We start from the raw sequence: 25,733 nt of genomic DNA on the forward strand, positions 1-25,733 counted from the left end.
ATGCTCTGAACTGGGTAGGAGGATGGAAAACAGATTCAAGTCGCTGCTTCCCACCCACTCAGGAAGCTTGTTTTCCCACCTCCTGCCTCTGACATCCACCCCTCCCCAGCCCAGGAGTCTTCCCAGATCATCGGATAATTGAAAGGGTGGCTTCCTTATCAGATCCCACAGGACAACCCTGCCAAGGCTGGACCTCTAACTGATTTCCCTACTGCTCAAAACCAGGACTGGACCTGCAGGAACAATTAGTTGAAATGCAATCAGATTTAGCCTGGGTTGAATTTTTTAGGTTATTTTTTTGTTTGTGTTTGTTTGTTTTGTTATTTTCTGGTTTCTGCTCCTTCTTTTACTTCTGAATTTGTTTTCTGCCTTTTGATAGGCGAGGAAGGGTGGGTCTACCAAGGGAACAGTTCTGAAAGAACAAAAGTAATTTTCATTTCAAGGAGTCTGCCGAAAACTATTTTCCCTCAGCACCTTCCTGGGACTCTGGGAACGGCAAGGGCATAATAGATGCCATGCCAGTCACTCTTCCTGCCCCCAGCCTGCCCGCGGGGCCACGAGCTAAGGAGGGGCTTCTCGTGGAGTGCCCTCCAGAACTAGGGAGAGACAGCCTGCCCATCCTGTGCTGGCAGCCTAAAATGTTCTGCTCTTCTCCCTTCCTATCAACCATGTGTTGGACCTGGCTTAAAGGTCATATGGCAAAGTGGGATCTGGTTCCCTCCTTTTCCCCAGTCCTTCCCTGCTCCATGCACTGGCCATTGCCGAAGACCCCTGTCTTCAGAGGGAACAGAACTTCAACAGGCCAGGGACAAGCATTAATGGTGAGATGTCATTGTTCTGCAGCTGGCTGAGCAGGTAGTGAGAGTGGAAAGGCAGAGGAGAAAGCAAATGCTAGACCCCAAAGAAGCCCAAATGGAGGAGAGGTTGTGTGCTCATCCCTTGCAGGCTTTCCCCGGACTCCCCAGAACTCCACCTCACCCCAGGTCAGCGGCCGGCGCTGTGGTGAGGGAAGTCCTGTTGGGTCCACACCTGTTGGTGAGCCAGCGCCTAGGATTCGAGAACCTTTTAAGCGGCTGCTCATGCACGCCAAGTGTAGGGGGACCTGCATCCCTCTCCCCATCCACTGAACACCTCCCGTCCCCAGCCCCCTACCATCTTTACCCACCACTAGCCCCATCCCCCCCGCCCCTACAGCCACCTCCGCCCCTCAACTATCCGGTCTCCAGCACCCCGACAGAGGGCATTGCTGTCACTTGCGCTTGGACCTCAAGTCCAAGAGCTACCGGAAAACGCAGCCTGGGAACCCGCACCTCATTTCAGTGACAAGTAAACCGAGCTCTGTGTCCGGGAGAAGGGGATGGAGTGTGGGGGCGACAGGCTGACCCGAAGTCGCCCAGAAGCCCATCCGCCGAACCTTGGAAGTTGGGCCCTCGAGGCAGGTGGCCCAGGTCCTGGCCCTTCTCTGGACCTCAGTTTCTCCGCTTGTAAAACAGGGAAGGCAGGAGGCAGAGGGAGGTCTCCGGCTGGTCTTGGGTTCTGAGCTCACCAGGGGCCAGTGCGCTGGGAACAGAACTTCCCTGCCCGCTTGAGGGCGCTGGCGCTTCGGCCCAGCCTCCCACTCCAGGGGCCGGGACCCAGACACAGGAGGATGAAAACGCTCCAGCCCGTCTGGAGCGCGGCCTCCTCCAGCCTGACAGGGCTGGGAAGCCCAGCCGGTGCCGAGCGCGCCCTGCCAGGTCGCCTAAGCGCAGGGGCGGCACCGAGTGACCCAGAGTCTGGCCTTACTCGCGCGGGTGCTTCCCCGAGTGGCGGCGATTGAAAAATGGATCAAACTACGCGTCCCCACTCGCCCCCGGTGGCTTCCAGCCCAACAACGTGCGCAAAGCGCATCCGGTGAGATAAGAAGGGACAAATCCTGTCTCCAGCCCTCCACACCCTCCAGCCTAGGCGCAGGGGTGGGACATGCAGAGGCTGCTGGAGGCCTCCTGGAGGAGGCGGCTCTGAGGGTGGACGCGACAGCGCCCCGGAGTTGAGTCGAAGGGGCGTGCGGGGGTGGGAGACCGCAGCCGAGCTCTTCCAGACGTCGTGAGCCAAGCTGGGAAAGGCAGGGCGTGTTAGAGGATCAAGACTCCGGGGGCGCGGACAAGGGGCAGCGCTCGGTCACCTCCTCACTGCCGAGGGCTGACTTGGGGGGTTGGCCAGCGCGCACCAGCGCTCCACGCTGCCAGGGTCGCCCCGGCCCCGCCCCACACCTGCGCGGCGGCCCCGCCCCTAGGATCCATTGGCTAGACCTGCCGTCCGTCAGGCGAGCCCCCGGGGCCCGCCCCCAGCCCGGAGCGGCGCGTCCTCCGTCCGGGGCCACCGCGGCGACACCTCCTCGCCAGGCTCGCGCGGTCCACAGCGCGGTGCGCTGCCCCTGCGCGCACTGTCCGCGCGGGCCGCCCGCCGCGGGCTCGGGGCCGACCATGCGCCCGCCCAGCCGGCTGCCGAGCCTGCTGCCGACCCTCTGGCTGTGCGTGTTGGCAGGAGTCCTCGCCTGCGCTCTCGGCCCCTCGGTGAGTGTCCGCCCCGCCGCCCAGGGTCTTTGTAACTAGGAGCGGTGCGGGGCGGTGGGATCCGGCCGTCTGGCCTTACGTCTGTGCGAGGGGAATAAGACCCGTCTGGTCTCCCCAACTCCGCCTCGGGCCGAGTCTCCACCCGCGGAGTGGGGTCTAGAGCGTGCCCAGTCCCTCCCAGTGCAGCCTGGAGCGCATCCAGTTCCGTGCGGGAGCCGGGGGAGAGAGTCTCTAGGCTTGCCTTCCGCACGCTATGGGCGTGCGGGGTGCGTAGGTGGCGTGGTTACTGGTTGCAGGGTGGGCTAGGTGTGGTAGACCGTGGGTGGGAGGCTGGGGGTTATCTGTGCGCCGTGCGCCTCTGGAGGTGTCCAGGCATTGTGTATCCTGCACGTGGGAGAGTGAGGGTCCTGCCAGGAGACACAGTGCTGGGGGCCCAGGGACCTGGAAGGGGCGTTTGGGATCAGGTGGGTGACAAGCTGTTCCCCCCTGTGTCCTCCCACTAAGCAGAGCTGAAAGGCATGGAGGCCATGGAGGGTGGCGAGCAGTGAGGCGCTGGTGTGTTTATCAGGAAGACATGTGCATGGGAAAACTGAGCAGGGTGCCAACAACCAGCAGACAGTGGTTTCCCTCTTGTTCCCATTTCTTCTTCATCCCCACATGGGACCGTGTATGCCCTGATTTATGTGTGTCAGTGTGCCCCAAGTGTATTTGTGTCCGTGTGTTTCTGTGTCTCAGTCTCCCCTGGGCTGCAGGGCAGATAGATCCTGGTTGACACGGGCGCTGCATGGATCATCTCCCTCTCCGTGCAGGGAAGACATTAAGACTTAGTGGGTCTACCCAAGCCCATTTTACAGATGGGCAAAATGAGGCCCACCAACACCCGGAGCCACACCTATCCAGTCACACCTGAACAGCAGTTGATTTTCCTCCTACCCGGCACTTGAGGAATCTAGAGTTCCTGCTTGGGTGTGGCCTAAAACCCTAGGGTTGCATGTCAGTGATCAGTTCCAGGTGGGAGAGTAGAGTGGCTTGATGATCTGTTCGCCTCTCTCCTGTGATTACCTCCCTGGCCATCACCTCCACCGGGACAGGAATCTGTTTCTATCTAGCTGATGTCTGACACACCTTTGGCAGAGGTAGCTTATTGCTTGTCCTGGGAGCAGACCTTACAACCGTAGGCAGGAGCCTCCTCCTCTTCTCCCTTTGATAGCCATGAGAACCACCTCCTGAGCACTCAAAGCTTCACTGAGTTCTAGCCCCAAGTCTGTCACTCTGGCACCACTTACACATGTACCCTCAGTGTCACAGAGCCCCCAGGTCTCACTAACAACTCTCTGATCACCCAATTCTGGACGTTGATCACTCAAACTCTCCTTGGGTTACCAGGGATCTTGAGACCAACACTGGCACCCCTGAATACTCCTCCTCCCTGAAGACTCTCAGCCCAAGGGCAGAGTGGTTTCAGTGGGGCTTCCTCTCATTCTAGGCCATACCTGCCCCCACTTTCTGAGGCAGTCAAGCCTGGCTCCTCTAGTGCCTCCCCTGTCTTTCCAGAACTTACTCATTTAGTACCTATCTCCAGCACCTCCCTAAGCAGCTTGCCCTGATTGCTCCAGCCCATTTGGTCCTCCCCATTCTGACCCCACCCTTCAGCCCTACTCACCTCCCTGCCCAGGCTCTTCTGACCATCCCATGGAACCAACGGCTAAGGTTTCTCACCTCTCACACTCCCCACAGCCCAGAGCAGGATGGGGCCCACAGAGAGGAGAAGTCACGCAGCCTTGACTGGTAAAGGCAAGGGTTGAGCAACATCATCTCCCTCTTTACTTCTCCCTCCTCCCTACTGGCCACGATTTGCTTTCTCACTGAATGTACACCTAGCCATCCTGCTCCAGCAAGTGGGGGGGGGGGAAGGGAGGGGGAGGAAAGGTGTGCAAATGTTATCAGAGCCATAAAGTGGCAGCTGCAAAGTTCAGTTTGAAGGCCCCGGGCTTATCACTCCCGTATATGATGCCCTGACCTCAGCCAGGGAAAGGGAAATCTCTGAACAGGGAAGTAAAAAAAGGAAAGAAAACCTCCAGTGTCTCAGAAGAGGAAGTCTGCCCCAGGGCGATTCATCAGGACTTCCACTGCCCTGCCCCCAACACCAGGCATAAAAGCTCATCCCCGGTAGCAGAACCACTCAGGGCAATGCTCATAGAGGAGGAGAGACCCAGGCCCTGCCCTGGAAAGGTTGTCAGGCTGGTGGGGGGAGAAAAGACCTGTGCCCCAGGAGGAAGAGACCAGGAGGGTGTGGGCCTCCCCAAACTGGAGCAAGGGTTTGCAGAGAGGAGCTGTCAGGGAAGGCTCCCTGGAGGAGGCAAAACAATGCCCTGAAGAGTTCAGCCAAATGGACGCAACCTTCCATTCAGATTATAAAACAGCCTCCACCGGCCAGATCAATGGACCTGACCCCCAGAAAGAAGAGGAATCTTCCAGCTCCCCCCACCCCCTACCCCAGAAACCGGGATGGCCCAGGGGTGAGTGAGGCTATCTAACTCACTGAGGTGATTGCCTGTCAGCAGCTCCTGAAGGCCTGACTTACATAGACCTCCTGCCTGGCCACCTGCTCTCAACCTCTCCAGAGCTTGTCCACAGCAGCCTAAGCCTCTTGTGCCCCAGCAGGCCATCCTGCGGGCTTTAGGAGGCATGGCTGCTGTAAAGTGAGGTCTCCTCAAGTGAAGTGATCAACCCAGTTAGGCCTGCCCAGTGCTCCAGGGGACTGTGCTGGAAGGGCAAACTCCCATGACAGATGTCTACCCACCATCCTGGTGCCCCGAGATTTGGCCTTCCCTGAGATTTCGGGATCTTCCACGAGGAGTTCCAAGCTGAGGTCCAGAGGCCTGGCCCTCCCCACTCCAAGGCAACAGCCAGTTGATTGTGAGACTATCTCTAATTTCTCTGGAAGAGCCTCAGTTTCCTCATCAAGAAAATGATGAAGGAGGGAGATGGGAGGTGAGAAGGAAGGAGGGAGGTGAGAACCCTTGGCCCCCCGCACAGGGGACCTGGGAAGAGAGACTGAGCTGGAGACCAGCTCCACCCCTGACTGGGGCAGAATCTCTGCCTTAAGCCTCCTGACTTGTCTTCCGGCCAGGATTCTGTGAGGTTAAGACGTGAACGTGCTGCGGAAACTGTGTGACCGTCATTCCTTCCCCTTGATCCCTTAAAACTCTGGACATCATGAACTTTTATCCCTTGATACCCAGGGGTCCCTCAGACAGGCAGGAGTCCTGGGGATGGAGAGGAAGTGTCCTCAAGAGGTGACCGGCCAACTCGAGGGGTGAGGCTTCAGTGGGCAGCCTCAGTGGCAACCGCAGAGGCTGAGACTGCCTCTCACGTGGCCGCTCTCAGATGCAGCCAGGGCATCAGAGGAAGCCCCGTCCCTTTCCCCACTTCTCCTCGACCTCCCAGACTGCCCTGTTTGACTTTCTAATGCAAAGCCATTCTCGTGGCACCCGGGATGACGCACCACACAGGTCAATCATCATATATCTCAGGCTTATTTCAGAGACAAAGGGACACAGTTTAAGCACATTGGAAATTTTATTGTGAAAACTTTCAAACACACAGAAAAAAACTCAGGAGAATAGTATGATAAATAGTATGATAAGTACCCATTCCTTGGAGCAATGTCAACAAAATGGCGGTATAGGAACTTCTAGCCCTCATTCCTTTCCAACTCCCAGGTTTGACAAATGATAACCTTTATTTATTTGCATCATTTGCTTTTTTTTAAGATTTATTTATTTATTTATTTATACAAGCACTGGGTACAGTCAGAAGCGCGGGAGGGTGAGCGAATTCACCAGAGCCAGAGCGGGGAGCAGAGCAGGCAGAAGGACCGAAGTACACTGCTGAGGGGAGCAGCGGGCAGCAGGAGAGGTCTGCGCGCCATGTGGGACCCTCCTCCGGTGGCCGGGGAGCAGCCCGGAGAGGGGGGTGCGGGGGGGGTCGTATCGAACCAGTGCTGCAGAGGAGAGGTCTGCGCACCATATGGGACCCTTCTCCGGTGGCCAGGGAGCAGCCAGGGGGGATCGAACCAGTGCTGCAGAGGCTGCGGGCAGCTTCGCAACCCAGCACTCAACCGCTGCGCCACCAGGGAGGCCCTGCATCATTTGCTTTTTTGAATGAAGTGCTCTAGACATCATGAGCTTTTATCTCAAAGTATTGTAAAACGTGTCTAAAACTAAAGGATGTTTTCCTAACTACAATGCCATGGTCACACCAAACAAAAATCAACAGAGATCCCTTCACATCCAACCTTCAAATATCCCCAAGCAGCATTTAATCAATCAGCCCATACTTGTGGTGCTATTATCAGAGGCTTTGGTTTTATCACAAGAAATTTTCCAGCCTGTGTTACCATGTAGCTGCAGGGTGGGTGAGCACGGAGCTGGTCTTCACTGAACGGGACCTCTTCTTTATCTGCAGTGTCCATCGAGGGGCTCAAGAAATGCCTCCTGCTGTCTTAAAAGCTAGTTCTTCCCGCACAGTGGGTCTCGGGAGAGGTCCCCAAGCAGTCTCTGCATGTCTGGGGCCCACAGCCTCGTGGTTCCCTGGGTAGGTACCCAGTCCTCGCAGGTGGCCCCAGTGCCAACTCTGGCCATATACGCCATGCTTGTAAACTGAGTCCCTTCGCCAGCCATGCCCGGGATGACGTCATACAAGCAGAGGCTATAAACCAAATGTTTACCCTGCTGCCCTGCTTCACTGTTGAACCTCTGCAAAGAAAACCCTGAATGGCTTCGTGTGCAAAAGCAACCTTCCTTTGATGGGACCAGGCTAAGCCACTTGCATTCCCCTAATAACCCTTGTCCTGGCACCACTCTGAGCTGTAAAGAGTTCATTTTTACCCCAAGCTCAAATCTATGTCTTCCTCTTCCTCAGCCTCCAGCACACACTAGTTGTCATTCTACCTTCCCAACACCCAGGACGCAGCCTTCCCCAAAATTTGGGGATTTCGGCAGAATTTGAATTTGCAGAGAGGGGAGGTTTCAGATCATTGCAGAAAGGACGTGAAAGTTCGGGGAGAAGAGAAATGGCTGCAGCAGGGGGCACAGCAGCCTCTTGTCAGCAGGTAGGAAGCCTGGGGCCTGGGCTTATGCTGGCATCCAGGCTGAGTCGGGGCTGGGGTCCTGGTGTGGATGGCAAGACCAGCCCGGGGTGAAGGCTGGGGTTGGAGCTTCATTAATGACTGCTAACCCCTCTGGGAAGCCCCCTAGTGCCCTTCAAATTTGATCCTTGACACAAATGCAAGGAGATGGTGTGGCAGGTGTCCCCATTTTACAGAGGAGGTGGAGAAACTGGCCCAAGGTCACCCAGCCAGGTAATGACAGTCTGATTCCAGAACCTGTGGACTTAACTAGGCTCTGCCACCTTACTGAGAACAATGACTCCTTCCAAAGGGGCTCTGTGATGCCACATGCTGCCTTCGGGCTTTAGAGATAATTTCTAATTAGTAAAATGCACCAATCTGATGTGCCAACGCAGGAGATTCTCACACATGTGTACACCTGTTTAGCCACCACCCCAATTAAGCTATCACATATGCCCGTCGCCCCACAGGCTCCCTTGTGTCCCTCCTCAATAAAATGAGGCCTTGTTTCAACTTCCTTCAGTGTCCTCTGCAGAGCTAAGAGCATCTGTCTCCTTTTTTCTGTGACTTCTGGATTCTATGATCCACCTTTCCGTGTCCCTTGCCCTCTTTCCTGCTGTCCTTTTCTCCTCAGTCCTCTGCTCTTCCCTTCACATCCTTAGTTTCAAGATCTCCAACTCCTCACCCATCCAAACACAAAGCCAAGTGAAGGGAGCAGCCTGGGAAGTGGGTTGTGGTCCCATGTGCCTTTGGCCACACTGCTTTCCCCCTCGGTCCTCAGTTTCCCCTGTGACTCTTTCCTGCCCTGTTACTTCAGTGGGGGTGGTCATCTTACATGGGGGGGTGACTCCTAAGGCTACTGCCCTCCCCATTTCCCTGCCTCCTCCAATAGTACCAGGCAGGGAAAAGACCCTCCTTTGACAGACCCCAGAAGTGTAAATCATCCACCCTTGCTCCCAATGCTTGTAAATTTACAAGCAGGGATTTCTTTCTCCTGCCTCACCTATGCAGCCTGTTGCATTCTAGACCCCTCTCAGAGACCAGCTTCCCCTAGGAGGTACTCACACTTCCCCCCTCTCTGTTTTGTCTCCCTCAGCTACTCCTGCCTGAGTTCACAGGCTCTGGTTGAGATTGGGGGTTCTGATTTCAGGCCAGTAGCTGTGGTCTCAGGCTTCCCTTGAGGGAATTGAGTGACCCTCTCAACACCTGAGTACCTCTACAAACACCTGAGCGCCCCCCACTTCAGAGCACCTAACATCTAACAATGCTCCAGCATCTTCACTCTCAACCACACACAAACCCAGCCTTTGCCCCAGACCTCATAGAGCCCCATGTGGAAAGTAGGGTTTTCTTCCAAGCCCCTCACAGCAGGGGATAGAGAGGAGGAGACCTATCTGAGCAGGTGGAATTAACAAGACCTGGTTAATCCCTGCCCCCTACCAGAGACGGAGGATTCCACTGTCAAGTCCCTGGCAGTCACCTCCCACAGCCAGGCAATACCATGGCAGGGTACAAGAGAGCCAGGGGTGAAGACATACTATGGCCTTCCTCACCCTTGTCCGGGTCCCTTCTGGGTTCAGGAACTCTGTACAGGAAAGGTATTGGTGGTCTAGTTTGTCCTGAAACTCTTGCCTCAACCCAGTGGCAAGGTCAGGCTGACTTCAAGCTTTCTTGGAGGTAAGCATGGCACAGGACTTTGTGAGGGTTTGGGAGAAACTCCTGTTTTCTCTTCTCCAGAGTGAGTCAGGAGACAAGTTGGTAGAATTGGGAAGGACCTTGAATGCCAATTTTGAAGAGTGGGCTTTGACCCCAAAGCCATGAGGAACATCAGGGATTTGAAGCAGGAGAATGAGGATGGGGATACACTTTGTACAAAGATTCCCTCGGTTGCAGGGGCCACTGCACCTACCCAGGAGGGGGAACTGATGAGGCCTGGCTCCTGCTCACATTTCCCAACTTCCAGGTCCCTTACCATCCACCAGACTTTTGCAACCTTAAATGTATTGGGCATTTTCATGCTCCATACTTCTGCATAAACATTATTCCTACTTTCTGGAATATTCTGCTCTATCTCTGATGGTGCACCTCTAGTACCCATTCTCTGTGAAGCCCACACCCCATATTCTACCTGGGAACCTTTCCTTGAGATCAGTAGGCTTTGCTGTGTCCAGCTGGGAATTTTCCAACTTTGTGCGTTTGGAGTCCAGAGGGATAATGAGGATGTTTAGAATACGGAAATAAGTGGAAGAGGAAGTCCAAAGTCTGCCTGAATTCCTCAGTGATAAGGGTTAGAGGGAGCTGCCCTGGCCGTGGCTCCCAAAGGGCAATGGTTGACCAGATGGCCCAAGGCGAGGCCATGGAGAGAGGCTGATGCAGTCCAGACCAGTGGACAGAGGTTTAGGTCCCATCTGGAAATGTGCATTTTCTGGGTGACCCCAGGTCCCTCTTGGCTCTCTGTTTCCTCTACCCTCTTCCAGATAGGGTCTAGCACTCAATGAAATTGTGGTGAAAAGAGAGCTCATCTTTTTTTTTTTTTTTAATAATAAATTTTATTTTTATATTCCCCATACAATTGCAACCCCCCCCATTTTGACCCCAATCCCTCCCTCCCGCCACGCACCCCCCCAAAAGTGTCTCTGGTTCATAGATTTTTGTTGATTTTGATTTTCACTTTCTTATAGTTATTCATTTTCCTGGTCCCTTATTTAAGTTTTCTAGATTCCTGCTATGAGTGAGACCATCCGGTATTTTTCTTTTTCTTTCTGGCTTATTTCGCTGAGCATGATCCCTTACAGCGCCATCCATGTTGCTGCAAATTGCATGTGTTTATCTCTTTTGAATGCTGAGTAATATTCCATGGTGTATATGTACCACATCTTCTTGATCCAGTCATCTATTTTTGGGCATTTGGGCTGTTTCCAAAGCTTAGCTATTGTAAACAGTGCTGCTATAAACATAGGGGTGCAGGTGCTCTTTGGAATTGATGTTTCTGTGTCCTTTGGGTAAATACCTAGGAGTGGAATTGCTGGATCATATGGAAAGGAGAGCTCATCTTCATTCAGAGACACCCCAGGCTCCCAGGTTACCCCGGGGACCCCTGCCCCTCCTCTGCAAACTGCCTCTGAGGAAAGATTCCATGGCTGTGCTGCTGTGAGAACAGAGCTGGCTAAAGAGGTTGGTTCAACACCCTCACTCACTCAGAGAGTGGCAAGCAGGAGCTGCCGGGCACCCTATGATGCCCTCCATGATCGGAAAAGAAATATCTCTTGGCTGACAGCATAGCCCTGGCTGAAGAGGGCCCAGTAAGTAGGATCGCCCATTATCCAGTCCTTAGAGTGCAAGTCTGGACTCTTGATGACAGGGACAGAAAACTCAAGTGGCTCAAGCCATAAAGGAAGCTCGAGCACATCGCTAGGAGCAGAGCTGGTTTCAGGCGTGGCTGCAGTCAGAGGCTCAGACAATGCTGAGAAGACCCAGTTTTCCTGTATTTCTCTATTCTGCCTAGAGCTGTGTGACTTTCATCATTGTGTTTCACTTGGAGGCAAGATGGCAGGAGTAGCTCTAGCCCTGTATCCTCTGAGTTTGCTGGTCCAGTGGGAAAGAACAAATCCACCTGCCTGGTGGATTTGTCACAGAAATGAGCCTCCTGGTTCCAAGCCAACTGACTTGGGCCACATGCCAGGTACTGTGGCCTGAATGCTCTAACTGGCTCACGTGTGATCACCTGTTGACCCCTTCAAGAGGGTTCATTAGAACCCCATGAACTTGAATTGAGGAAGGAGTTGGTTTCCCACACAGAGATGAGGACATGGCACCAGAAGAGGGTGAAGGGTGGGAGGAGGCAGCAACAACAGGTATCTGCAACCATTAATCTTGCTATCATGCTGGGAGTGGTGGGAGAATGGGAGGCTTGGGAAGGGTCCAGAGGCAGAAGGAATCCTGTTGCTGCAGGAGAATGGGCATGGGAAAGTGCCTTGCAGAGAAGAACTCTGCAAACACACCAGGTAGACCAATCTTGCTTGGGGACACAAGCCAAAGTGGCCGTTTCCAGGCCCCTTCCAGAGACCACCTGGAACCCCATTTTTGTCTAAGTAACACTTATGGGCAAAAGGAAAAGCGTGTGACCCCAAGGAGGGACCACAGCACATTTCCTTTGAGTCTCACATCTTTTCTTTTAAACAGTCATAATCTATCCATGTTACTTTATATGCCAAGTTTTCAATGACTTGCCAGTTTGTGTCTTTATCCCAATTGGCTGGGAAAGTTAACAGTCCAAGATGGATGGAATTCATGTTAACTTGGTGACTTTCAAGCATGTGGCACATAAGCAGATGAGGTCTGGATGTTGGGAATCTTGTCTGAAAGACATTGTGGCAGGGAGGAGGCCTTCCCTTGGACCTGGGCTAGGCAGCCGGTGCTTAGCTACAAATGGGGAAGTTGGACTCTGAGGACCTCTGTGACAACGAGTCTGGTCCAAAATCCTCAACAAGGGGTGAGGAGCTGTCAAGGTGGAAGGGCCTCAGCTGTATGGCGTCTTGGGCACCAATTGGCCAGCTTCAGCTTGGACACCCTCTTCCCCTACAGCAATGGAGAGCTCACTAGCACCTGGGACTCATGCCCCAATTGGGTCAATTCAGAACAATGGTCAAAGACACCCTTGGTATCCATAGATATTACAGAAGGAAATGAGGGGACACCCACTACTTATACTCTCCTTGTAGCCTGACCGCAAGTCTTTGAGACAGTAAGGGAGGTGATTGAGGCTCATTATCCATCAAGGAAATTGAAGTCCAGGGAGATGAGGTCCTTATCCCAGGATGGGAGGGACAAGTTGGAAGAGACATCGAGAATCTCTCATTCTGGAGCAGTTTTCTGGACACATACCCACAGCCCTATTGAGGGCTGTGCCATTCTCTTCCCTAGGCAGAGACAAGGAAACCAGTGTGGGGTGGCAGCCACTTCCCTAAAGCCAGACAGGTAGAAGGTGCCATCAACCCTGGGTTGCTCCCTGGAGGCCTTCACCTGCCCTCCCCCCTAAAAGCTCCTAAGACGTGACTTTTGCTGGCTGCTCCTTGGCAGCCATCACCTCTGTTCACATGTCTGCTTCAGTGCCAATGTCCCCTTGGTGCACAGATCTGGCTTGCTTGCTCCCTGGTCAGGGCACAATGCATGGGAAGGGAGAAGCTCAAACCTTTTTACCCCTTCTCCCTACCTTCCAAGGGCAGGGGAGACCTGATAGGATGGTAAACCATCCAAGAGAGGCTTCTCTCATCTTCTTAAACCTCCTCTTCCTTCATTAGATCTGACATAGGTTGAATTATTTAGAACTAAGAAGGACACAGGTAAGACCTGGGCCAGAAGGGCCAGGCATGTGACCCAGGGGCTGAACATAGGCTCCTAGATTGGGAACAGAGTCTGAAAGGTGTACCCAGACTCCTGAATTCCTCCCAGTTGGCCCCCAGACCCCATGATGAGGTAGCACTAGCTGGGCCCTGCTCATCCGTGGAGACTGAGGCCAGGATAAAAGACTACCTACCCAAGTTGGAGAGCCAGAGTCCAGTTAGCCAGCTGTGGGCTCTAATGAGGAGCCCCCATACCTTTATGTAGATTTGTGCCATGCACAAAGAGACAAAGTTGTTACAGCCTCAACACTGTGAGGGAGCCATCATCTGGTCCTCAAGGTGGACTGAGCCTTGGGGACAATGGATAAGTGTTTGGGTTCAGATCCAAGTAGGGGTCAGCCTTCAATGCAGCACTGGGATCGGGACTCAGTCTGGGGTTGGGATTGGGGTTGGGGTTCATTCTCGAATCTGGGTCAGCCCGGTAACTGCTCGTGGAGTCTATGAGCATGAACAAGAGGTGGGCCCTGCACGGGCTGATGGGGCCCCATCCCTGTTTCTGTCCCCTAGGGCGGCCAGGCAGTTGGGCTGCAGCGGGAGGAGTGTCACCATCTGAAGATGATTGAGGTGCAGCGCAAGCAGTGCCTGGAGGAGGCCCAGCTGGAGAACGAGACAGCAGGTGAGATTCCCAGCAGGAAGAGAAACACTGCAGACCCCCAAGGAGACCCATTTTTTCTCACAGAAGCATATTTATTCCACATTTGTTGTATAAAGAGAGCACCCATCTTAGCAGTCGGGAGGGAGAAGGGTAAAGCAGGCAAGTCTGCACAGATCTGAAATACTCACCACAGGGGAGAAACTGAGGCCCAGTTCCTCCTCTCAACCCCAGGCTTTCCCAGTCAGCTAGACATTAAAGGGTGACACCTCCCCACCCCAACCCTCCCTCTGCAAACCAGATGAATCACTGGCTCTAATCCAGACCATCAAGTCAAGGTCACATTCAGAAGCTGAGCTCTTGGGGGCCCAGCTACTCCTCCTCAGGGGGCCTAGGGCAGCTCAGCCTCACTTTGTGGAGGATGGTGCCATGCGGGGGCCATCAGATCAGATGACAGCATCCTCTACTCTTCATCCCCCGCCCCCACCCCACCCTCCTGGCCAGAATGGGAGGAATTGCAGAGGACTATCTTCAAAAGGCTCACCTTGAGCCAGACTTGGAAGGAGGGTCAGGATTTGGAGAAGCAAAGAGGCAGGAAGGTGGGAGGCACCAAGGCAGACCGCCCTAGGGGAACAGGGGGATCAGTAAGGGGCCTGAGGCTCACTGAGAGGGAGGGGTGGGCTGGAGGCACTGTGGTGCCTGGGCCTGCTCTGGGTCTCCCTTCTAGTCTCCCTCCCTCAGCTGAGCTTACAGTTTTGTGGCAGCCTCACTCAGGAGCAGGGGACATCATCCCCAGCTCCCCCACCTCTCTGGGGTGGACAGTTATGTAATCCCCTGCCCCAGACCCTCCCTGTTGTCCCTGGTACCCATGCCTTAGGGTACCATAGGTGAGTGTGTATTGCCCCATAAATGGGCTTTGCCGCCCCCAGCTCTCAAGGAAGAGAAGTCTCCTGTCTCCTGGGGCCCCTAAGACTGAGGCCTGGGTGCAGGGGTGGCCAGACCCCACCAGGACCAGGTTGCAGACATGCCTAGAAGGCAGTCCCCAATGGCAGATCATGGGCGGCCCAAACTCCATATTCTAGGCCCCAATGCAACACCTCCCAGGCCCCAAGGGCAGGCCACCCTCGTGATCCTGATGAGATCATTGCTGGCACAGGGTGCATGTCAGATGCCAGGTTTCTGTCACCATGCAGCCAGCCTGGGATCCAGAGGAAGGCAGGTCCTCTGTGGGCCGCGGGTCGGCCCATGTGTGGGGCTCAGTGCGTGTCCATGCATGTCCCTTGTGTGCTTTTGGCCCATGTCTCTCTGCGACTGTGCCTGCACCTCTGGGATCTGTAACTGTGTCTGACTCTGAGCGTCTTTCTATGTTGGGGGTGTGTGTCTGTTTAAGCCTGGACATGCTTACACACGTCTTCCCGGTGTGCCTGTGTGCCTCTGTGTGTGTGCCTCTCTGTGAGGTATGTGTGTCTCTCCCTGTCTGTGTTTGCCTGGGGGGGGGGGGGTCTTTTTCACGTCCAAGCAAGCACACATGTGAGTATCTTTGCACGTGCCCATATCTCTCTATACACAAATCTTTAAAATGACACACACAGCAGAGGCCCCTACCCTACTCTGCCTTGCCACCCCCACTTTCCCATTTGGACTTTCCTGTTGAAGAGGTAGCCCCTACCCCCAGTGGGCACAGTCAGCCTAGACCCTCTGAGGGCCTAGTGACACTTAGGAGGTACCTATGAGGCCTCTCTAGCGTGTACACATAGAGAATACTCCCTCCAGGGCCCAGCTCAGGACAATAGGCCCTCCAGGTGTCCAGCATTTTCTTGGCTATCATCCCCTTCTCAGCCTCCTGATCCTTTTGCTGCCTCTTGCTTCCTCACTCCTCCCCGGCTCTCCCTCCCTGCCCACTGACCGGCACCCTAGCACCACTCACAGCCCGGCCTCGGTGGTACTGAGATTCCCCATGAGGCCAAGAGTGACCTCCCCTTGGCAGGGCCCAGCCTCCTCCTCCTCTGTGCTGCCTCTAGTGAAACTGTGCTCAGAGCCAAACACCCAGCTCCTAATCTACTCCCCAACCTGCCCCGGAGGTGGAGATGCAAAACGCTCAAAGCCTGGCGGGGACCCACACACAATAGGCGGTCTACAGAGTAGGGTGTGCCCAGCACTGTCAGAGAGAATGAAACAAAGTCCAACAGAACAGAATTCCCAAAGAAGCAGCATGGAGACCTACAGACGAGGAGAGTGTAGTTTGCTGGAGAAGGGGATGCAACTGGGGGCTGGTTACCTAATTGCTCTATGCCTCAGTTACTCACCTGTAAAATGGAGGGTTAGGCTATTCATTTAAGGAGGCAGAACAGTGCCTGCCACATACAAAGGCTACATAAGAGAGAGCTGATAGCAACAGGGTCCTGGACCTCATGCGGGACTGAACTGGCCTGAAGGGCCCCTGCATGGCCCCTAGAAAGGCTGGCACAGTAATAGAGGCGAGTCTGGCAGCCACAGTAAGGTCACAGGAGCCTCAGGCCAGGGTGGGGCAGGAAAGGTTGGGGTCCAGAAGGAAGGGAGGCTGTGCTGTCTGGCCAGGCCCCAGGGATCCAGGTGTCCTTGGTCTTCAGGACCAGGTGCCACCTGGCTGTGACAACCCCAGATGGTAACCCCTACCCCGACACACACACTACCAGCCCACTGCAGTACTCAGTGCCCAGACTCTTCCCTTGTGAGAAAGTCCCTCCACCTCTCCTTCCCAGGCCCCTTTCTTGAGAACTCATGAACCTTCGAACCTGGGCTGGGCCGGGCTTGGCCGAGCTTAGCGTTGACTTTGGCTCAGGGGTTGGGTTTCCTGCATAAATCTATGGGACTGGCAGGATTGCAGAGACAATTAAACCTTCCCCAGGGGCACCCGGCCTCTGAACAGGCAAAACCATGGTATTTGCTTCTGCTTATTAAATCAGATCCCTAGAAGCCCCTCGGCACACCCTTCTCCAGCCAGCTCCTGCCAGGTTAATCAGTACATGTGGCAGACACGGCCAGTGACGCAGGGTTTCTCTGCTCTCAGCATCACCCATCTCAACTTGTAGTTCTACTGAGTTGGGGACATCAGTGTTGCTTTGCGAGTTTTGTGAAGACTCAAGAATTAAATGGGGGCCTCCCTGGTGGCACAAGAGGTTAAGACACAACCTATGAAGCCACCCGCAGCCACTGCAGCAAGAGTTCAATCCCCAGCCAGGGAGCTACTTACATGGTGCAGCAGACCTCTCCTGTCTCGCCCGCTGCTCCCCTCAGCAGTGTATTTCAGTCAGTCTGCCTGTTCTGTTCCCCACTCTGTCTCTGGTGAATCCTCTCACCCCCCACACCTCTGGCCTGTACCACAGTTCTTGTATGCATAAATAAATAAATCTTTAAAAAGAAAAAGAATTAGATGAAGCCCCATATACCATCACCCCATCGTACCCAATATTTTCTGATACCTCCTTCACTGTGATAAAATGAAATTCAGGACACACTCATTCACTTTTTTTTCACATTCATTTTTTTAATGATGTTCCGGCTGTCATGTGATAGGAAAGTCAAAAGGAGAGTTACTTATAGTAAAATATCTTATACCTATTCAGCCACAATTACACTGAAAAAGAAGACAACATCTGAAGCTTGAACTTACACATAGAAATTCTGGGCACGTGGGAGTCTAAATGTAGATTGACATGCGGGGTGGACACTGACTCAGGCACCAGCATTACTGCAGGTGACATGATTTTGCAAAACATTGAACATCACTTAGTAAAGTCCAAAACACAAGGAAGCAAGTCTGAGCTCTCTGACTCAGTAGTTGCCTTCCTAGAAAACTCTGTTAAGTTAAACCCGTACATCTAGAACCTTGGCTTAGCATGTAAACTGGAGTAGGAACCCAGGTTCTGGTTATTACAAAAGGTTTCCACCCACACGAGTGCCCAGCAGCTCGTCGGAATTCTTTGCCAATGCTGAGCAATTCGTCATGGTGTAGGATTATGCAGATACCTGCTGGCACCTGCCCATCAAATGCTGGGGGAGGCCCCCCAATCTCTGCAATAAACCAACCCCCACCCTCACGCCCCACCACAGTTCTAAACACACTCAGGCAGCACTCCATTCCTCACTAAGGACTATGGCGCTGTAGCCCTGCCTCCTTCCCTGCTTCTGGCAGGTCAGGCCTGGCAGGTTGGCACCTCCCCTCTCAGCCTGTAGTTTCCTCCAGGTGGGAGCCTAGAGGAGGAGGGAGAGAGTGGGTGCCTGTGGGCACAGGCCCCAAGGCTGGAGACACGTGGTGCCCACATTGACTCAAGTGCCCTCTGCCTTCACCCGCAGGCTGCAGCAAGATGTGGGACAACCTCACCTGCTGGCCGGCCACCCCTCTGGGCCAGGTGGTCGTCTTGGCCTGTCCCCCCATTTTTAAAATCTTCTCTTCCATTGAAGGTAAGAGCCTGGGTTAGGGAGGAGCTGGTGGCACAAGTAGACTGGCTGGATGACTAGAGTGGGGTCTTATTAGGAAGTAAGGAGTAAGAGGGCAAAGCAAAGGGGTCAAAGGGACAGTAGCAATGGGCAGGGGGCACGTCCTGGAAGAGTATGCACTGGTGCAGGGTCTTTAAAGGACTCAGGATTTGATTCACTCTTCACATAAAGATAAGCCTGTGGGAAGGGCTCACTAAGTATTTGCTCAGCAATGGATAACTCATTGACTGGCGGTGCTTGATTAAGTTATGGCTCCCATGTTCCGTTGTTTTGGGCTGGTCACAATTCCGTCTTTCACTACCTGCATCCAATGACCTCTTGGGCTCTGCGAAACCACCGCCTTGCTCACACACCTCGCTGGGCTCTGCTTGAGTGAAAGTTCACAGGTACGGCAGGAAAGAAAAGAGGCCTCTCTCAGAAGTGGGCTCTCTTACTGCTGTGTAATTAAAGAGGCTGACCACATCTATTCAGTCATTCTTGCACTTAGCAAATGTTTATTAAATACCCACAAGTACGACAGGCATGGGCTAGACAAACGTGTATGTGTTGGTGTGTGTGTAAAATAACTACACTATGCCCCCAGGAGCTAATGTTCTCGTTGGAGAGAATTTTTTTGTTTTTTTTAAAGATTTATGTATTTATTTATACAAGCACTGGGTACAGTCAGAAGCGCGGGAGGGTGAGAGAATTCACCAGAGCCAGAGCGGGGAGCAGAGCAGGCAGAAGGACCGAAGTACACTGCTGAGGGGAGCAGCGGGCGGCAGGAGAGGTCCGCGCGCCATGTGGGACCCTCGCCTGGTGGCCGGGGAGCAGCCGGGGATCGAACTGGCGCTGCAGAGGCTGCGGGCAGCTTCGCAACCCAGTGCTCAACCGCTGCGCCACCCGGGAGGCCCTCGTTGGAGAGATTTTTAGCAAGGAAACAAACACTGGTATCTTAAATGATATGAAGGGCTGAGAGGGAGAAAAATGGGTGTGCTGCAACCAGAGGTCCAGGCCTTGTTGAGGGTGATACTTCAGCTGCCCTCTGAAGTCCTGGGCGGGAAGGAGTCACCACACTGGACCCTAGGTAGACTAGAGGCCCCTGAAGGAGAGAATCAACAGCTAGTAGCAGGAAAACCTCAGGAAACTCCATGTGGACCTGTGTGGCTGGAGCAGAGATAGCGCAAGGGACCAAGGGCTGGAAAGAAGGGCGGGTGGAGGCTAGCTAGGCCTGGCGGGTCCTTAAGGGTGACCCAGGACTCAGGCTTTTTCCTAAGTCATTAAGAAGCCACTGAGGTCTCCAAGCTGACACAGTCCATTTTTGGTTTTTAATGGGTAACTGGTTTCTGTGAGAAGAAAGTGTTCTGCAAGTGCAGATCCAATCAGGGAGGTAAAAGCTGATGATGATTTGAATTCCAGTGGAGCAGAGAAGAAAGAGACTTGCCTGAAGTCGGGTGGGTAGAGGTGGGGGAAGGAGGAATCGAACATGCCCCTCATGTCGAGGTTTGATGAGCTGGGGGGAGGAGAAGGCTGGAACGGGATGGGGAGGCCTGAGGGAGGAGCAAGCCGAGTGGGGAAGACTAAGGGCGAAGCTGGCAAGGGTGGAAAGCAGGACTTAGATAAGGATTCAGAGGGTGAGCCAAAAGAATCTTGGGCATTGCTCAATCCAGGTGACGCTCTCTGGATCTCAGTTTCCCTGTTTGTAAGATGGACCCAGAAGGCAGAGGACAAGATGGTTTCTTTGGGGCAGGCCAGTTTTACCCCCGCCCCGGGGCTCAGTGTCCTGACCTCAGCAATGACAAAGAAATGTGGGCGCCCTCCCTGAGGAGTCAGGGAGCAGTCACAGGCTTGCCGCATTCCAGGCCAGCACCCACCTAGTCCTGCCCCCCTCCGGGGAACCTGGTACCTGGGCACACGGGCAGCGAGCTCCTCTGGCAGCTCTCACCATGCGTCCTATCAGCAGAGCCTGGCAACCAGCCTCCTGTCGGATCCCTGGAAGCGCCTGCTAATTGCGCTCCTCCCTGACATGCTGCTAATTGCATTCCTCCTGATGGCTCTTCCTTCTGTCTCTGCTGGAATTGTCAAGGCAGCTCCTGCACTTGAGAACCTGGACTCCAGCCTACATTCTGGCTAACCCTGAGTTGCCAGTCTCAAGGGGGTCTATACAGCGCCCTTGAGCATATAAGAAAAAGGCAACTCTTCCTCAGGCGCAGGCAACTTCTGACCAGCACCGTCCTACTGACAAGCTGGATTTGAAGTAGAGTTTAGCCCCCACTGTCCATCGGCTGTACCTTTGGGCAGTTGACAACCTGCAAACCTGCCCGGCTGGTACTCAGCAGCCCTATTTCCTCTGAGAAATAGGATTAGCGGCTAGAAATGGGTGAGGGGCTGAAAACGAAAAGGAAAGAGGGTGTGCTTTCCTCGGCCAGTAGATGAAGAACGAGAGAGCAACTGACCTGGAAGTTTGCAAGTAAGGGTGTGCAGAGCGGGGATGATAGCAGCCCCTGCTCCTCGGGTAAAAGGACTAGGGAAGGAGTGTCCTCGCTGAGAGAGTCAGAGGGACCCTAGTTCTACAGGGAAAGTGGGGGGAAAATTATGGAAGTTTAAAGATTGTGGAGAGTTAGAAAGACGTCATCTACCCAGACTGAATAAGAAACCTGGGGGCAGGATCTTCATGTCTTTCATCTGGGGTGTTTTTACCTTCAAATATATGAAGAGACTTTTTTTTAGGATGAACCAGAGGATAGCTATTTTGGTTGAGGAAACTCAACATACAGTCTATGTTAACCATATTTCTGGGGTCCCTGGGTCACCTCCTTCACTCATCCCACTTCCTATGCATCATGAGGTTCATAGTGAAGTCTTTTTTTTTTAAAGATTTATTTATTTATTTATACAAGAACTGGGGTACAGGCCAGATGCGCAGGAGGGTGAGAGGATTCACCAGAGACAGAGCGGGGAACAGAACAGGCAGACAACCAAATACACTGCTGAGGGGAGCAGCGGGCGCGACAGGAGAGGTCTGCCGTGCCATGTGGGACCCTCGCCGGCCGGCCAGGATCGAACTGGCGTTGCAGAGGCTGTGGACAGCTTCACAGCGCAGTGCTCAACTGCCTGCACCACCAGGGGAGGCCCCATAGGGAAGTCCTGATGACAACCTAAGACTGCCTTGGCCGGCTGGGGTCAAGTGTCATTGACAGGATTTCAGCAGGGGAGTGGCCTGATTGGGTCAAGCTCAGTATGGGGAGCAGCTCAGATGGGGGAGAAAAGCAAGGAGACCCATCAGGGGGCTCTACAGAAATGAGTCCCATTTTCAACCTCCAGTCACAGAGTGATGTTTTTCAGACAGAGAGCCCCGGGGAGGAGTGGTTGGGCAATGTGTGACTTCCTTTTGAAACATGGTGAGCAGGAGACTGGGAGAAGTGTGGAGTGTCCCTTCCAACATGGAATGAAAGTCCCTTGCCCTTCCCACCTCACACATAATGCCTGAAAAGCCACTGAAGTCTCCAGGACTCCCCTTTATCCATCTGCCCGAATTAATGGAGAACCTGCCCTTACTGGCTTGCCACTACAGCACGTCACTTCATTTCTCTCAGCTTGGCATCCCTGTCTTTTAGTGGAACTGAGGGAAGCTCCTGATCACTAAACAGAAATATCTGAGATCCCTGTGGAGATGCTGATGAGTCAACCAGGTTCACTAGCTTACTTCATGGGCCTGGCCTCACTGAGCCCTCATCCCTACAGCAAGTGGGGAGCCCAAAGCCATACCTCCCATCCAGGATTCGATGCTTAGAGGGACTGCCCCCACCAGGCTGGGGCAAGTAGGAAAAGCAGACAAGGCCAAATCAGCCAGCCTTGAAGCTGGAACACTAACACCTCTGGCTTTGGGCACCCCTCTTGCCAGAGGGACTAGGAGCAAGACAGAGCTGGCGTCGAGTTTCATGAATTAAGCTAGTGAGCCTGTGTGACTCCTTAGATCTGAGGCGGAGATGGGCTGCAGTTTGATGGGGTAATTATTTGAAGCCTACAAGCTGGCCCTCCCGTAGGGGAGCACTGAGGGCCTGAGTCGGGGCAGCTGGAAGACTATTCTCCCACTCTGGGAGCCTCTCACTGGTTAGTAGTTGGGAGACTGCAGAAAAAGACTGCCAGGGCAGGAGATCTGCCCAGCCCAGTGCCCCTGCCTCATCGAAGCCCTTCCTGCCCTCGCCCACCTCACAGTGGAAAGAGATCCAGCCCCAGCTGCTCCTTCCTGAGTTTCTCCCCCGCCCTGAGCTGCCCCTCAGTTCCTAACCATAAAGTAGGGTAATAAGAACCTCTTTCACATGGTGGCCAAGTGGATTTGCAGAAATAGTTAGTAGGCGTCTGCCTGGTGTGGTGTGAGCGCACATTGTGGGAATATTCAGTGCACATTCGTGGGGACCCTCCCTGTAGAGGACCGCTGGGCCCTGCCAACAGCTCTGCACCTGGGCACCAGGTCACCTCAGTGCAAGTGAAGGCCAGGGTTATCTGCAAGACTCTGGGGACCCCACCCAGTAGAGCAGAGCTAGAGCTCTTCTCCAGAACTAGAGCTCCCAGCTGGGGGAGATCCCTCACCTGACAGGGCCCCTCTGCTGTAGCCTGGGACCTCCGAGAACAGAGGAGAGTGCAGATCCCTGGCTTCAACTTGCCTCAGCCCCAAGACCCTAGTGACTGCTTGCACAGGCCTTCCCCTGGGCAGGTTCCCCTGCCAGGAGCTCCCTGCTTCTTCCTTCTCCATTTATCAGGACTTAGATGGGTGCTCTTATCAAGCGTTACCCAAGCCCCATCCACCTCCTGTCTCATTTTTGGTCCTGCTCCAGCAGCACCAGCCCTGAGTATGGGAGGAAACCCAGGCCCCAGACCCCAACAGACTGGCTGAGGAGGACTCGGCACACGTGCAGTCAGATGGCTGCTGCCTATTCCCGCAGGAGGAAGAAGCCAGCTCCCCACCAGCTCCTGCAGTTATGTGACAAGGGTCAGCATTCAGCTCGTGGCAAGGGCCAGGGATCATTCTGGGTGAAGGATCCAGACACAGGATAGGAGTTTATGGTGCCACTGGGGCCAGCTTCAGACCATGAGGAGGGGCAGAGGTGAGCTCAGGGTTATCTGGAGGGGCTTCTCTCTGCCCCAGTTTCCCCCATGATGCCCTGGTTATCCAGATCAGGGCGGCTGGAACCCGACAGGGCAGGGGTCATAGCATTGGGCTGAGCACAGAGACAGCCAAGCCCCATACCTGCTCCAGAGATACTCCCTCTCCCTGGCCTCAACCTCTCTTTACCCTTTTCTCCACCCAGGCCGCAACGTGAGCCGCAGCTGCACCGATGAGGGTTGGACAGACCTGGAGCCTGGCACCTACCCCTTTGCCTGTGGCATGGAAGACAGGCCATCAGTTTTGGATGAGGTGGGCCTCAGTGTACCCCGCACCCCCAGAATGCCTTAGCTCACAAGGGCCCTTCTACTCTCCCACCAAGGGGAACTCTCGCCATCTATGTGGGAGCCGGGACTCCTTCCTCTGCAGGCTTGCTTTCCCATGGGCTCACCCCCCCAGCTTGCTTTGACAGGGAGCAGGAGAGGGTTTCATGAGGATGACTCTAAGCACCAAAGGCTGAGGTAACACCCCCAGGCCGGGCCGCCCCACTGCCTCTGGGGAGCCTTGCTGCAGCCCTGGATGTCATTAGGCAGGTGGAGACCATCTTCCCTGTTGCATGCAGAAGAGAAGCCAAAGTGTGGATCCCAGATGAAACCAGTCACAGACCCCCGGCAGTCAGCCAGGGAGAAGGAGAGGACCCTCTGTCCCGGCACAGGGATCTGCCTCGTTAAACACTAGCAGTGTCCTAGGGACATGGGCCCAGGAGCCAGGTGGGGTTTCTGATGGGAGGCCCCTCAGCTAGGTGACCCCCGTGGCTCTGGTGTGTGAATGTACATCTCTATGTGTGTCTGTGGGTCTGCGGTGACGTCTGCCCTGCCCACAGACATCCTCTCAGATGGTCTTTCACTTCTCCTGAGAGGGCAGCAATTTCCTCAGAGGTTTTCAGAACCCACCAGCACCTCAGGCAGCATCTAAATCCTCATAACCACCTGCCTCTGCTGCAGCGGGGGAGGGGGAGGAGAGGAAGGGAGGCCTTGCCTACTGACTGACTCTGTGTGTGTGTGTCTGTGGGGAGAGGAGCTGGCAGGGGAGCAGCAAGGAGCCCTCAGATTCCAGCTTAATCCTGCACCCCCAGAAAGACCAAATTGCCCTCATCCTGCTGACTGCAGCCCCTGAGACCCCCAAATAGGAAATTATCTCCCCAGTGTCTTGAAGATTCCCTCTTCCCTGTGTGCCTCCCCCCACCATGCAATGAGAGGGCTTCATGTGGGGGGTCTGAAGGGCAAGCAGTCTGGACCCCTTAGGGTGCCAAGCCCAGAAATGGCACAAAGGAGTCCTGAGCCCCTGATTAAGGAGTGGATAGATGGAACTGTGAGGTCTTTGCTTCACTTGGGAAGGAGCAGAAAGGGTTGAATTCAACCCCTGCCCCTACCCTGGAGAGAAGTTCTGTGCTGTCTGTGGAAACTGAGGCTAGGTCTGGGGACTATAGGGGGCCATTCAGCTGCTCTGGGGAGCCCTGGACTCCACCTCCTCATCTGCCATGACAAGGGGAAAAGGGCACCCGCAAACACCCCTAGGTGAGCTCATCTGCCCCCAGCCAAGATCTTCAACCACCTCCCTCTAGCAGCAGCAGACAGTGTTCTACAGTTCTGTGAAGACCGGCTACACCATCGGCTACAGCCTGTCTCTCGCTGCCCTCCTGGTTGCCACTGCCATCCTGAGTCTGTTCAGGTGAGATCCAGCCCCCACAACGGGCCTCAAAAAGACTGAGCCGGTTCACCACCGTGGTGGAGCCAGCCCAGGCCAGGTCACCCCCCAGGCTGCACAGAGTCCCGGCCCCAGCCCCCTTGCCAGGCCAGCCTCCCCTGGAGATGACAGGCTGCTCAAAGTGTCCTGCCTGTCAGTCACCCCCACAGGATGACCCTGCAGTGAGGAGGGGGGGTGGGGGATAGCAGGGATGGAATGAGGCCCTCGAGGCTCGAGGGCCAGGCTGCACATGGAGATGGGGCACCTGGGGCAGGGCTCCCCTAGGGGACAGGGTTCACGACAGAGGCCACATGTTCTCCCCACCCTACCCTTGCTCAGAGCACCAGGCAGAGTTGGTGGGGGGTGCGGGTCCAAGGGCCCTTCGGCCTCCCAGAACCGCCTGCCCCAGCAGGAAGCTGCGCTGCACGAGGAACTACATCCACATGCACCTCTTCATGTCCTTCATCCTGAGGGCCATCGCCGTCTTCATCAAAGACCTGGCCCTCTTCGACAGCGGGGAGTCAGACCACTGCGAGGGCTCGGTGAGGGCCCCCCACCTCCCCCCTGCTCATCTCCTCTCCGCCTTCTCCCTGCTTCCCCTCCTCTCTTCTTCCCTCTCTCTGGAAGGATGACCAAGCCTCCTTCCAACCCCACCTGGCAACCCCTGAACCCCTCTGTCCTGTCAGCAACACGAGACGATGCTCAGCCCTGTGGGAGCGCACAGATCTGCTCCTGCCGA

At 54.7% G+C, this 25,733-nt stretch overlaps 1 protein-coding gene across 2 annotated transcripts in view; it reads left to right on the forward strand.

The window, feature by feature from the left end:
- Positions 1-1,788: 1,788 nt before the first annotated feature.
- The window catches only part of VIPR1 (vasoactive intestinal peptide receptor 1), a 35,236-nt gene continuing 11,291 nt past the window's right edge, over positions 1,789-25,733 (forward strand). The window contains exons 1-6 of one of the 2 annotated variants that reach the window (XM_037526849.2): positions 1,789-1,893; positions 13,599-13,707; positions 18,019-18,126; positions 23,454-23,560; positions 24,876-24,979; positions 25,407-25,536. In XM_037526849.2, the coding sequence (XP_037382746.1) occupies positions 13,647-13,707; positions 18,019-18,126; positions 23,454-23,560; positions 24,876-24,979; positions 25,407-25,536 (510 nt within the window). In that variant the 5' untranslated portion in view covers positions 1,789-1,893; positions 13,599-13,646. Of the gene's footprint in view, positions 1,894-13,598; positions 13,708-18,018; positions 18,127-23,453; positions 23,561-24,872; positions 24,980-25,406; positions 25,537-25,733 lie in introns of those variants that run through there. The other variant, XM_037526840.2, reaches the window with a different exon arrangement.

Source organism: Talpa occidentalis, unplaced genomic scaffold (genome assembly GCF_014898055.3).
Source record: "Talpa occidentalis isolate TD23 unplaced genomic scaffold, MPIMG_talOcc4v2.1 talOcc4.10, whole genome shotgun sequence".
NCBI classification, from domain to species: Eukaryota; Metazoa; Chordata; class Mammalia; order Eulipotyphla; family Talpidae; genus Talpa; species Talpa occidentalis.